Below are 14,917 nucleotides of genomic sequence, written 5' to 3' on the forward strand. Positions count from 1 at the left end.
CCATTCGGATAATGCTACATACCATTTTGTTCCTCAAAATGCTATATATGTATCAAATGTAATACAATGTCACCAAAAAAAAAAAAAAAAATTGTAATGCAAACTATAGAAAGTAAAAATAAAAAATTAAAATTAAGATCTCTTTCTAGGAAATGTTCATCTTCTTCGCTAGTGTTGAATAAAGCAATCAGAAAATTTCATCCAGGAGGAAGCCTCTACAGCTCTACTCTTTTTTTTATTTTTTTATTTTTCTGGGAAAATATTCTTTTCGGCTAAACATTCAATGTTTAGGTCCTTAAATGTTAATTATTTAAATGGAGTACATAATTTGATTAAATTGTACAATAAGACCCATGACGTCACGGGAAGGGATTTTTTTTTCTTAATCGATTTAATTAATAAAACCAATTTCCCTCTAAAGCCCTACTGAAAACACCCTTCACCGCCCCATAAACCCAACGCTTCACTCTCTCCTACCTCCTTTTCCGTTGCCACAACCGCTGCAAAAGCACTTCTCTCTTCCAACTGTACCACGGCAGTCAACTCCGTTGACTACGCCCGCGAACAGCCGAGTCATGGAACAGCCGCACAAGGCACACAGGACTCGCAAATCGGGCTCTTCTACGAAAAAGAAGTCCAAATCCGATAAAAATAAGCAGGACAAGAAACAAAACCCTAGGGTACTCAATTTTTATTTACTTTTTCAACAAAACCCTAGGGTACTCAATTGTTATTTACTTTTTCCCCCCCTTCATTTATATAAATAAAATAACTACTATTGCTGAATTTAATTTTTCGTTATTGTTATTATCTTTTAGGCATTTGCTTTTACATCATCTGTGAAAGCCAAGCGATTACAGTCACGAGCAGTAGAGAAAGAGCAACGTCGGCTTCACATTCCGACTATAGACCGCTCTTACGGTGAACCACCGCCATTTGTCGTTGTAGTTCAGGGACCTCCCCAGGTTTTGCATATTTATTTATTCACTTTATTGTTTTAATTAGTTTAGATGGCTTTTTTTAGATGTTATTATAATCTACAAAATGGCGGCAGGTTGGGAAGTCTTTGTTAATAAAGTCTCTTATAAAGCATTACACTAAGCATAATGTACCTGAGGTTCGAGGACCGATCACTATTGTATCAGGTTAGGATTGATCTAGTTTTGTGAATTGTTAGTTGGATTTAAAAGCTAGTGGAGCTTATCGAGAGCGATCGGTGAAATATTTTAGGTAAGCAAAGGCGGCTACAATTTGTGGAGTGCCCGAATGATATCAATGGCATGATTGATTGTGCAAAAATTGCTGACTTGGCACTGCTTCTCATTGATGGAAGTTACGGTTTTGAAATGGTGAGATTCCATTGTGAATAATTCTATTTGGTTTGGACTTCCCAGCTTCTTTTGTAAATTTTGGCTTTGGTGTATCTGAGCTGAATTTTGATTTTTTGCTTTGAGTCTATCAAATAAGTCCATTTATATGAAGTTTATATTCTTAATTGTAAATATTGTGGTTTGAATTGCGAATGATCCGTTCCAGATTATTTGATAGTTGTGCACGAACTATCATATGATTAATTTCCTCCCTTTTAGCTAGTAGGATATATATATATATATATATATATTTTCTTTTGACGCCTCATTTTGCTTGCATAATCAACTTGATGGAGCTGCAGTGGCTCCTTTTTCTTTTTGTGATCTTCATAGTTCTGTGTTATCAGTTCTGTATGATTTTCTGTTTTCCTGTGTTCAAGGATTTCAGCTTAGATTTGTTGATAAAAAAGTTAAAACAATTTTGCGTTAAAGTAACTGATTGTTTTTCCTTGCAGGAAACTTTTGAGTTCCTTAATTTAATGCAAAATCATGGATTACCAAGGGTTATGGGAGTTCTTACTCACCTTGATAAGTTCAAGGATGTGAAGAAACTAAGAAAAACAAAGCAGCGTCTTAAGCATCGTTTCTGGACAGAAATTTATGATGGAGCAAAACTTTTTTTTTTATCTGGTCTCATTCATGGGAAGTAAGTTTCTGTACAGTGCATTATAGACCTATAATTTACAATTATGGTAAAATTAATTTTTTCAACTTATAGATTTTTTTGAGGTTAACTGTCTTTTTCTTCCCCTTATTCATTAGGTACTCAAAACGTGAGATTCACAATCTTGCACGGTTTATCTCTGTTTTGAAGTTTCCTCCTCTGTCATGGAGAACTTCTCATCCTTATGTCTTGGTTGATCGTTTTGAAGATGTTACTCCTCCTGAAAGAGTGCGTATGAATAATAAATGTGACAGAAATGTCACAATTTATGGTTATTTGCGAGGTTGTAATCTGAAGAAGGGAATTAAGGTATGCATCGACAACCATTGTCACTGTTCCCATTTGAATTTTTTGGTTATAAGAATATGCTCACATTTTTTTGACAAATAAGGTGAGAAGTTGTTTCGTTTCTCAACATATTAGGGTATTGTAGCAAATGGTGTTTTCAGAAAATTTATGATTTACAGACATATGTTACTCTAGGTTTATGTGGGTTTGAGGCACATAATATTCTTCTAAATGGTCATTATCAAGGACTCGTGCATTCCGCCCTTTTTTTCGTCCTTTTTTAAGGCTCAAGTAACATGGAGGTTTGTGCATTTCAATTGCCCGTGGCTGATATGGGTATGCATTGAAAGTGCAACTAAAAGAATTATTAGGATGAAAGCTGACCAATAGGTCCAATTTTCTTCTGGTAGAGAGTCTGGGCTTGTTAGTATGAGAGTTTTGAGATAATTTAAAGCTTGTGGGTTAAGATTATTGACCTGTAGGGAAAAAGAAATTTTCTTTTCCAGTCTTTACGCTAAAAAATTTGCTATTATGTCTTGACTTGTATTTGATTTATGCCTTATATTAATGTTCATTTATCTAGCTCTTATCCTATAATTTATACATTTGTGATCTATTTTTCCTTTTTGATGTTTTTTCTTTTTGGAATCAGGTGCATATCGCTGGTGTTGGTGATTACAGTTTAGCTGGTGTTACAGGCTTAGCTGATCCTTGTCCTTTACCTTCTGCTGCCAAAAAGAAGGGACTGCGCGACAAGGAAAAACTTTTTTATGCACCCATGTCTGGCCTTGGGGATCTCCTTTATGACAAGGATGCTGTCTATATCAACATAAATGACCACTTTGTTCAGTTCTCTAAAGTGGATGATGAAAATGGGAAAACAAACCACAAAGGTTTGTTTATTTCTGTTTCATTTTTTTTCCTAGTATTGGATTCTTTTTTGGTTGTTTTGTTAATGAATAAAACCCTTTTTTAATCTTTACGTATAATATTTTTTGTGGTTCTTTTGAATAATACAAAATGGAAATATCTTTTGTATTCTTGATGATGCTTACATTTACCTATTTCTTTAAATATTCTGTTTTGAATTTAGGCAAATATCTTATCATATACTAGTTACAACATCTCTCATTTTTTACCACTTTTTTGGCTCAAGTATTGTCACTTTTCTGTTACCAGGAAAGGATCAAGATGTTGGTGAGACATTGGTAAAATCGCTTCAAAACACAAAATATTCGATTGATGAGAAGTTAGAAAACAGCTTCATTTCCCTTTTCAGCCGGAAGCCTAATGTCTCATCAGATGCTACCAACAATGCAAAAGATACGGATGATGATACAGAGTATATTCATGATAAGCAGTATCAAACTGGGGAAGGAATTGCCAATGGGCTTGGTGAAAATCACAGGGCTGAGGATATGGATGGTTCAGAGTCCTCAGATGAAGAAACAGATGCTAAAAATGGTGAAACAATAAAAAGTGGTAACAATGAAGATAAGTTGGTGGAACATGTTGAATTTAATGATGGGCGGCTACGTAGAAAAGCTATCTTTGGAAAAGCTGTTAATCATGGTGATCCGAAGGTACTTAATGATGGCTACGTAAGAGTTGATGGAGTCTGAAGGATTCAGATTTTAATTTTTGTTACCATCTAGATATTAGTCTATGTTCTTTGTGCTTTGTTGATATATTTGAGATATATTTTTTGAGACCATGTCGACACCCCTCACTAGTCAAAAGTGGATTCCAATATGCCCACTCCAGATTCTTATGTTTTGATTATATACCTACACTGGATTATTAAAAGTTATGTAACTCATTGAACAAAAGCTTTTCAGCTTTTATATGGATTGTTCTGTAAACTTATATTATTACTTGGTCCTGATGCTGTGTATTTTACATGCTACTCATAATTTAAGGGACTGTTCTTTTGCGGAGCAAGCTCTGGGAATTAGGATTTTATGATCATTAGCTTTATTATACTTTTGCGTTTATGAAAATATGACTTTTTCAACTGAGTTCACAGGCAATATCTAACTGCATCTTTGATTTACAATAATAATGTTGCACATTCTTGCTTTGTTGTAGGATTCAGATGAAGAGGATGAGGATGATGAACATGATGATCATGACGAGGACAATGTAGACTACCAGTCATCTTCTGGTTCAGAGGAAGGACAGTATGATGGTATATCTTCGTATTTACTGTTATTGTGATGCAATATTCAGTAACGGCATTCAAAGAGGAATAGATACTCTTTTTTTATTTGTGACCATAGTTTATAAATATCTTACATGAGCCAATGTAATATGGCTAGAGAGGGTGTTTTGAAGCATGAAATGCATTTTGATGTTTTCGTGAATATCCATCTCTATGAATGGTTGTTAGTTTAAAGTTTTTTTTTTCTTTTTTGGTTCCTTCTGTTTAGAATTCTTTCTGAGTGGAATTCTCTTTTCTGCTTCTGAACTTGTCTTAATTTTTGCACTACTTGAAGATGGCATGGGAAACATATCAAAGTGGAAAGAGTCCTTGTTAGGAAGGACTGCCTTGAGACAAAGCATGAATCTCAAGCAGCTTGTCTATGGGAAATCCACATCACTAGCAACTTCATCCAAAGAAGTGCAGGACAGTAGCGAGGATGAAGAAACTGATGATGATTTTTTTAAGCCAAAGGGAGAAGGGAATAAGGTCCGTTCTGATGTTATCTGTGTGATTATTTCCTTGATTGTTTCTCTTTCTTTGATGTCTTTCTCAATAAATAATAATTTTAGATATGTTAGTTTTAACATGACATACAAGTTTGATGGAAACTTAATGCAATTTTGTTGCGTACTCTCTAATTCCTGTTCATTTATTGCAGAAGTTAAGAGAAGGAATGGATAGTGGAAATGTCAATACGGATGACTGTTCCAAATTTAAAAGTTATGAAGATCTCAAGTACTGGAAAGAGGAAGAAGTATACGAAAGCATCCGTGATCGTTTTGTTACGGGTGATTGGTCAAAAGCTGCTAGGAGAAATCAAGTTTCAAAGGCTAACTCTGAAGACGATGATAGGGATGATGCCGTCTATGGTGATTTTGAAGATTTAGAAACTGGTGAGAAGCATGAAGGCCACCGTGTGGATAATTCTGGCAGTGATGCAAATGAGCATGAAGATGAATCAGCAGTTGAGGAGCGGAGATTGAAAAAGCTTGCTCTTCGCGCAAAATTTGATGCACAATATCCTTTTTCTTTGGACTTCTTATTTCTATTTTTTTATATATATTTCATTAGCTGTGCATCTTCTACTGCTTGCTTCTCAACCTCTTATTGATGGATTTTCTATGAATTTGGATGCGGATGTGATGGATGATGCATCCCTCTTTTGCTTTTGCTGAAAGCCGTTGGTTAATTTGTTGGTTGTTATTTTACATTTTCTTGTGCATGGTTCATTGTGTCATGAATTGCACCGGAGAAATTATATTTTGGTTTTTTATTAGAATCTACTTTGATGACCTTAACTTTCATTTACGTATAATGGATCTGAATCACCGGAGGAGGATATGGATGAAAAAGATGGGGGAAAGTTTCACCGCGGCCAACCTAACGAAGTTGGACTGATTGACAAGGTAGATCTTGTGCTATGTTTCGTAATGTGTTCTGCATGCTGTTGTATGTTTTGAGTGCTAACTCACGTTCTTCTAGATGAAGGAGGAGATTGAACTTCGTAAACAAATGAATGTAGCTGAGCTGAATGATCTTGATGAGATCACTCGATTAGAGATCGAGGGATCTCGAACAGGAACATATCTAAGATTGGAGATACATGGTGTTCCATTTGAGATGGTTGAATATTTTGATCCCTGCCATCCTGTTTTGGTTGGAGGAATCAGTCTTGGTGAGGAAAATGTTGGATATATGCAGGTAAGAATAGCCTATTAATGTGCTGTGGTGAAGTATATTTTCTCAATTGTCTCTTAATTTAGGGTGTCTTCATTTTATGTTTTTCTAAATTACCACTCAAAACTTGTGAGTTTTTTATTGTATATTATATATTTAGGTATATTAGTACTCACTGGCTGCTAAAGTCGAACGACAGACTCAGTAATCCTGGAAACGAAAATGGGCATTATTAACGAAAACGGGCATTATTAACTAAAACTCTTTTTTTTTTTGGGTTGAGTCTAGATACCCTTATGCCTGAATCCGAATGTTTATGGGACAAAGTTCATTTTTGGCATCTTTGTGGCTTCTGTTCACTAAATAATTTTAGAATATATCTTCTTGTTTCATTCTTAGAGACTTGAAACTGTTGTAGTTTCATTTGTATCATCCTAATGAGTGAACTACTGGTGCACTCTGTATATTTGGGGTTCTTCTCTGGTCAATAAGATTTCATCCTTAAAAATATATTAAAAATAATGGCCTACAAGTTCACTGCTAAAGTCATTGGATTAAATTTGGTAGAATAACCAGATTTACATAGATAATATTTTGTCTTGTTTCACAATCTCCAAGTCATAAGATGTTTCATTGCTTTTCTTCCAGGCTAGGTTAAAGCGACACAGATGGCACAAGAAGGTACTCAAGACTAGAGATCCCATTATTGTTTCTATTGGATGGAGGCGTTTCCAAACTACCCCTGTCTATTCCATAGAGGACCGTAATGGGCGGTATCGCATGCTGAAATACACTCCAGAACACATGCATTGCCTTGCCACGTTCTGGGGTCCTCTTGCCCCTCCTCAAACTGGGGTAGTTGCTGTCCAGAATTTATCCAACAAACAGGTCGGCATTCTCTTGTTGCTATAACCTGTCTATATAGAAGTTTGTTGATCTAGAAAAGGGAAAACTTCCATGCTTTTCATGTTAAGAGTATGTTTCCATGCTTCTTCATGATTGAGTTGTTTATCTTTTTTTTTTTTGGGGTTAATTTTAATTTTTTTACAAATCACCTAAACTTCTTTCATTTGATTTGCCAGGCTTCATTTAGGATTACAGCAACGGCAGTCGTGCTTGAGTTCAACCATGAAGCAAAGATAAAGAAGAAAATCAAACTGGTTGGTTATCCCTGCAAGATATTCAAGAAAACTGCACTTATCAAAGATATGTTTACGTCAGATCTTGAAGTGGCTCAATGTGAAGGTAAAGAGGTTCGTACCGTCAGTGGAATCCGTGGGCAGGTGAAAAAGGTAAGCATTGAATGAGGAAGTTTATGTCAGTTTTCTGGTTATTGTGTTTTTTGGTTTTTTGTCATTGAATATACTGTCTGTACATAATAAAATGCAGAATGTCTGTTTTTCTTCTCCAAATTTATTTTTTCCATTAAATTTCATAATTATTCTCAGTGAATGATCAGAATGCTTGATTAAAATTGACAATGTTGACTAGTTAATATTTTTTCTTAGGCAAGTGAAGGCTGATCCTAGTAATTTTATTACCTTGTCAGGCTGCTAAAGAAGAGATTGGTAACCAACCCAAAAGAAAGGGAGGGCAACCCAGAGAAGGGATTGCCAGATGCACCTTTGAGGATAGAATTCTGATGAGCGACATTGTTTTCATGCGTGGATGGGCTGATGTTGAAATTCCTTGCTTTTACAACCCTTTGACCACAGCCTTGCAGCCTCGTGATAAGACTTGGCAAGGAATGAAAACTGTAGCAGAGTTGAGGAGAGAACATAATTTTTCTATTCCTGTTAACAAGGATTCACTCTATAAGGTAATTGGTGATGTGAGACATGTAATTCTTTGTAATCATGGTTCCTTCCTCTGCCCCAAAATGCTGGTCGGTGTAACTTTTTGTGGTCATTCGTAATAACTTGACTATTATTATTTTTTTTTTGACAGCCAATTGAGAGGAGACCAAGGAAATTCAACCCATTGGTGATTCCTAAGTCATTACAGGCAGCTCTTCCATTTGAATCAAAGCCCAAGGATATTCCAAACCAGAAACGGCCACTTCTTGAAAATAGAAGAGCTGTAGTCATGGAACCTCACGAAAGAAAAGTTCATGCTCTTGTTCAACATCTTCAATTGATTAGAAACGAGAAGGTATGCCCGTAGAGACCAATGTTTTATAATATTTACTCGACAAAATTGAATCTGCTGTTGCTATTTTAGAATTAGTAGTGAAATTTATGCAGCACAATCAAACTTTATATTTAGTTATTAGTATCAATCTCATTCTTGTCTTGTATTTGTTTATTTCTGCACTTCATGTGCTGATCTGCTATTTCCAGTTGCAAATTTCTGAAAAGCACTAAGAATATCTATGTTTACATATTCTGTTGGGGTTATGCAGATGAAGAAGCGAAAGCTCAAGGAAGAGCAGAAGAAAAAAGAAATTGAGGCTGGGAGAGCTAAAGATGAGCAGTTAACTAGAAAGCGCCAGAGAGAAGAGCGGCGTGAGAGATATCGGGAACAAGACAAACTAAAGAAGAAAATTCGGAGACATTCAGAGGCCTGATGGTCCTAATACAGAATGGTTACATAAATCATTTAGGATCCCCTCTACAAGCTTGTTTCAGCAATGTTTTGTAAGAGATGATGTTTCTGAGCAAGCGTGATGGCACCCTGATATCAATTCGTAGTAGTTGATGTGCAGTGAAAGCTTTGATGTTTTCTACGACTGAATCATCATGGATCAACCCACATCATGGGGTGGATCGTTCAGTATGGTAAGATGTTGGTCGTGAATTTTTGGTTGTAGCCACGCACAGGTCCAGCATTTGATACCAAGAATTTAGGACATGGATTAGTTGTTTCCTTTGGGGTGGATCGTTCAGTATGGTAAGATGTTGGTCGTGAATTTTTGGTTGTAGCCACGCATAGGTCCAGCATTTGATACCAAGAATTTAGGACATGGATTAGTTGTTTCCTTAAATTACAATAGGAGATTTTTATTTCTACTTAATCAGGAGGATAGCTGAAGAGGAAAGTTGATGCTATTGAGTTAAGAGTTTTCAAATGAAATTCAGCTATATACTGAGATATATTTTCCCAATTTTGGAGTGTTTGTATTTTGAAGATATTAAAATTACTTTCATCTATTAAACTTATCCATTTAATTCCTTCAAATATGAAGTAAATTGTTGTGAAAAATGTGCCATCATGCCTCAAGTTTATGAGATTTTTGTTATCTGCCTTACGATCACAATCACAGATTCACAGTGTGTAAAATGATGAACGCGATCTGGCTCTGCTAAGTCACCAGCGTTTGCTTGACATCACGTTCTGTGTCCGAGTAACCAGATTCTTCAACACTCCCCATCAAGCGATATTGTCTATCAAATATTTAAGGGTTATTTTTCGCTGCCCCCCATATGTTTTGACAAATATTACCGTGCACCCACTTGTTTCAATAATGATCGCCGTGCACCCATTCCGTTAAGTTCTCCCGTTTAATTTAACAAGCCAAGGGTAAAATAGAGATTGTGTTATAAACAAATAAAAAATTAAGTTAAAGTTGTGCGCCAAGGGTAAAATAGAGATTGTGTTATAAACAAATAAAAAATTAAGTTAAAGTTGTTGCACAGAAGAAAGAGAACAAGGGGTGTTATAAACAAATAAAAAATTAAGTTAAAGTTGTTGCACAGAAGAAAAAGAACAAGGACGAGAATAATGTTGTCATTTCAGAAAAATAGTTTCATCTCTGCAAAACGTAATCTGTACAAGCAAATATCGAAACAATATGGAGGGAAAATCTTGCGTGTTGGAGACAATTTCGCGCCAATTGCTTGATCTCTTACCTACCACATGTTCGTTTTTCAAGAAGCTTGAGGATTACACAACTTATTGGATTGTGAGAGCGGGATATACTGGGTTTTGCAGCTTCAGCCTGCACACATTGAGGTGAGGTTTTAAAGTTGTTCATGTGGATTTTTTTGTTGGAGAATTACTCGATACATGTTAGATTACATGCATGCGAGTGATATTTATGTGGGATTTGATGAGGTTGGTCATGGGTTTTATCGGTTTTACGTGTTTCTTGTGTTGAAATTGTTCAGACATGCTTTGTTTGGTAATTTATGTCAATAATGTACAGATTGATTGCTTCCATCTTATATCTTAATAATTGATTCTTCATATTAGTTTAATGGTGAGTATTTAATTTTTTAAATGCCCAAGTAGTATTGATTACTTGACATGAGCATATACTTGTTCTGGATATGCCTTTTTACTGTTGTAGACATTAAAGTCATGGTTTGCAGACTCCAGTGGATCCAAACTATATTTATTAGATAATGATACATTAAGTTTATACATTACTTTTTTTCCCTATTTCGTACTCCATCTGTATATTATAATTGAATCTTTGGCTATTATCCTTTGCCTGCAACCCCAGCTCGTTAATTAAAGAACGTAAAGTTCATCTCCATTTACTTAGTTTTTTAATTTAATTCCATGGATGTTGAGGTGAAATTTTGATTAAAGAAAATTGTCAATTAGTGCGGCGTGTCAATGATTCTTTCTGTTGTTAATAACATCAGGTTATATAAATTTTCACATTAATATAGTTTATTTAGTGTTTATGCCTTGTTCTGTTATACAACATGTGCATGGTTTTTTTTTGCCAATATTAAAGAAATTTTTATATAGTTAGCCTTAGCCTTAGCCTTACATTATGCTCTTTTTTAATTGTAGATGGATAAGGATGACGATAAGCGAACCACTGTATTTGTAAAATTCATGGGAGAGACACATAATATGGGAATAATTGATCTAGAGAAAATTAGCACCATTGCCCTTGTCAATAGGGTTATGCACATGGTGTTGCAAAGGAAGTTAAGCTTTGAAGAGAAATTCAAGCTCACTCTAACACAACCATGGGATAATGACTGCACTAACATTTGTAGTGATGATGATCTTTTTTCAGTGTGGTCCTTGTACAACCACTATGGCTACTATGAAATTCATCTTGACCTGGAGATTATCTCAAAACCAGCTACCTCATCAACTAGAAAGTCACTTTTCCAGCAGCCACTTATTAATGCCACAACAGAAAACATTTCACCAGAAAACCCCACAGCTATCAACCTCAATGTTCCTGTCAATGAAGCCCAAACCAGTGATATCCTGATGAAACTTGTACCACATGACCAATTAAATACCCAACCAAGTCTTATTCACTCTAATGCATCCCTATACAAAGACTTTGTAAATACCTTTGAAAAATCACCAACTTCCCACCAAAGGAGTACTCCTTGTAACAGTAATGCCACACAACAAATGCTTATTGAAGAAGGTGATAATGAAGATTCTAATTTGAGGCTCTGTTTCCCTTCTGATCAGCAGTAACAGACTTTCAATAGTTATGACTCTGATGACAGTATGTACAACATGTGTTGACAGTGACGATGAGTTTCAGCAAAATACAGAGCAACCTCAATTACATGTCCAAGTTACTCATCCAAATATTGGTGAATCTGATGATGATGTTGATGATTGTTTGTTATCAGATTATGAGAGTGACAACAACGAATTTGGTCCATGTGCTGATGAAGATGGTGATAGAGTAATGGAAGTGATGGATGCTGAGGTGAAGGCCAATATGTATATTTCTAGTGATGAGCCTGTTGAGTTCTTTGTTGGACAGTACTTCAGAAACTTCACTGAACTTGCAATTGCCTTGAGGAAGTTTGTTGTATACAAGAGGTTTAAGACCAGGAAAGACAAGTTTGAGAGGACTAGGATTTCTGTTGGTTGCGAAGGGTATATGTGCCATTGGTATTTACATGCAGGTAGAACTGTAATTCGAGAGACTTTCATGGTAAAGCGATATCATAATGTCCATACTTGTACAAGGCTATTGAAAAATCCAGAATGCACTGCTAAGTTCATAGCGGCAAAATTTTAGGAAACAATTCTTTCGCACCCTGAAACTAAAGTTGGTTTTATTATGAGTGAGTTGAACAGAATGTATGGAGTTAAGGTTGACAAGCAGAAGGTGTATCGAGCGAAGAAAATTGCTCTTGAAAGTGGTGGGGCAGACTTTGAATCAAACTATAGGCTCATCAGATCGTATGCACAGATCATCCTCAACAAGATGCCAGATGCCTTGGCCATTGTGCATGTTGTTGAGTGTTAGAAAATGCATATTTATAAAGGAGAAAACCGTCATTTTACATTTCAAGTCTTACCAACAACCCTTACTTTTATGTATTTAACATTCTTGTGATTTAATTACATGTGTTTTATTTTAATTAAGTATTTATGTATTTTAGGGGCATTATAGTCATTTCACAATAAAGGAGAGATCAGACGGCAAAACGGACATCACTTTTGAACTCAGGACGATCGAAAACCTTAGGAGGAGCATAAAAGGAAAAATGACACTATTCACATGTACGGTACTATTTACGTGTACGGTACTGTCTACGTTACTGTTCACGACACTGTTCACATAGACGGATCGATGACGTGGCATTGACCGATGATGTGGCATTGACTGATGAGGTGTCACGATCCTGTTAGGCTAAAATTCTTATGTACTGTTGATGGTGACATGACAGCATATCAGTGGACGAAAAATCTCGCGTACGGTACATGCATCACACAAGATTATTTTCAACCAAACTGCGTTATTGTTCATCCGGGTCAAACCGTGTTACTGTTCATCTGCGTGGTCAAACCGCGTACTGTTGACTGATGACGTGGCGCAATCCTGAGCGTCCAAACTGTTTTTAATCCGATGGCCATGATTTACTCATGTATCTATAAAAAGGGGGCCTCTCCCCCCTAATTTGATAGCTCTGAATCCAATTTTGGGATCCATTTTCTGTAATTCCTTCTCCATCTTGTATTTTCTACGTATTTTAATAAATTCTCATTTTGCCCTTAGTTCAATTATGAGTAGCTAATTTTTTTTCAAGCTTGGGTTGAAGGTGAAGTCTCAACATGTGTCATGGGCTTAATTTGGTAAATTTATTTTCTCTTCCCCTCTAGTTTTTGTGGATGTTTTGACTTCTCGTCGACAAATAATACTAATCTTGTCTAGTACCGCCTTGGTTTCACCGGCCTTCTAGTACAAGGTTATTATTATTTGGCACGATAAGCCCTTAGCATCATATTGATTAGAGCGTGGTTCATGAGGTGTGGATTCCCCCCTCATGATTTAATTGGCATTAATACGGATTATTTAGCCCATGATGCATGTTGATACGGATCCAGATACCCAAGTACGTCAATTTAATAGATTTCCTTTTCAATTTATTCTCGCCATTTCAATTCAAATTTTAGAATTTATTCTCGCCATTTTAATTTAAGTTTTAGCATATTCCAAATAATTTCCACCACAAATCCAACCACCCATTTACAAAATTAATTCTACATATAATTAAAATCCACCTCCTCGTGGGATCGACACTCGTCACCATTAGTCTATACTACAATAGATTCGTGCGCTTGCGAGTACATTAAAATTTGCACAACAAGTTTTTGGCGCCGTTGCCGGGGAGGTAAGTAATTTTAATTCATAGAATTAATTTTTGTGAATAATTCCATTTAATTGTTTTCTTGTATTTTTTTTAATTAAAAAAAAAGAAAAAAAAAAGTGAATCTATATTTAAAGGTTAGTATTTCTTTTCTTTTTCTCTTCTTTAAAATTCTGTAATTTAATTTTCAATTTTTGTTTTCTTTGTAATTTTTGTTTATTTTATTAATTTAATTTTTAGTTAATTTATTTCACGTATTTGTTTTTGTGTATTTTTATAGAAAGGTTGTAATAGCGCAATAAGGTTAGTATCGTAATTTCTCCCTCTTCTTTATTTTTATTTGTTTTGTTCCCATATTTATTTTTATTTTATTTGTTTTGTATGCATGGTCGTAGGTCATTATTACCTAATCTTGAACCTATAGACCTTGAATTAGAAAAAACACTTCGCACACACAGGCACATTAAAAATAAATTTGGAATGGATTTACAAGCACCACAGGAGAGGCAATTTAAGGACTATTTTAGTCCCTTAGCTAATTTGAGCACATCATGCATAAGATACCCAAATGTAGCTGCTAGGAGTTTTGAACTAAAACCTAGTGTGCTAAATTGTCTCCCAACATTCTATGGCCTAGAAAATGAGGACTCATATAATCATCTGAATGATTTTCATGCCATTTGTCAAACTTTTAAATATGAAATTTTTTCAGACGATGATGTTAAACTTAGATTATTCCCATTTTCTTTAAAGGATAGAGCTCGTTCATGGTTAAATACTTTACCTGCTAATAGCATTTCATCATGGGAACAAATGGTAACGAAATTTTTGAATAAATATTTTCCAGTGCATAAAACCAATGCTATTCGCAGGAAAATCTCAGAGTTTACCCAGAGAGATGACGAGCAGTTTTTCGAAACGTGGGAGCGATTCAATGGGCTACTCTTGAAGTGTCCACATCATGGGTAGGAGAAATGGCACCAATGCCAATACTTTTTGGAGGGATTATTGCCGAATGTGCAAGAATGGCTAATGGCAACAAGTGGAGGAGAGCTAATGGCAACAAGTGGAGGAGAGCTAATGTCAAAAAGTGCATCAGAGATTTGGGAATTCTTCCAGCGACAAGCGGATAATTCCCAACAACGGAGTCGATCACTCAGGAATACTAGAAGAATTAAGGGAG

At 35.6% G+C, this 14,917-nt stretch overlaps 1 protein-coding gene and 1 non-coding gene across 2 annotated transcripts; one reads left to right on the top strand and one right to left on the bottom strand.

The window, feature by feature from the left end:
• Positions 1-428: 428 nt before the first annotated feature.
• LOC18049419 (ribosome biogenesis protein bms1) lies at positions 429-9,585 on the top strand. Its single transcript, XM_024188098.1, has 18 exons — positions 429-680; positions 819-965; positions 1,055-1,145; positions 1,231-1,349; positions 1,826-2,016; positions 2,133-2,343; positions 2,975-3,215; positions 3,502-3,905; positions 4,411-4,510; positions 4,818-5,011; positions 5,184-5,542; positions 5,835-5,931; positions 6,008-6,226; positions 6,851-7,090; positions 7,285-7,494; positions 7,752-8,021; positions 8,150-8,353; positions 8,604-9,585. Exons 1-18 carry the CDS (start codon positions 576-578, stop codon positions 8,766-8,768), a joined length of 3,567 nt encoding a protein of 1,188 aa, XP_024043866.1. The 5' UTR covers positions 429-575; the 3' UTR covers positions 8,769-9,585.
• Positions 9,586-14,598: 5,013 nt separating this feature from the next.
• On the bottom strand, positions 14,599-14,702 carry LOC112100523. The gene has a single exon (XR_002906891.1). It is a non-coding gene; the product is annotated as a small nucleolar RNA R71 (small nucleolar RNA).
• Positions 14,703-14,917: the final 215 nt, after the last annotated feature.

The sequence above is a fragment of the Citrus clementina genome, unplaced genomic scaffold (genome assembly GCF_000493195.1).
Source record: "Citrus clementina cultivar Clemenules unplaced genomic scaffold, Citrus_clementina_v1.0 scaffold_3, whole genome shotgun sequence".
In the NCBI taxonomy this organism is placed as follows: domain Eukaryota; kingdom Viridiplantae; phylum Streptophyta; class Magnoliopsida; order Sapindales; family Rutaceae; genus Citrus; species Citrus x clementina.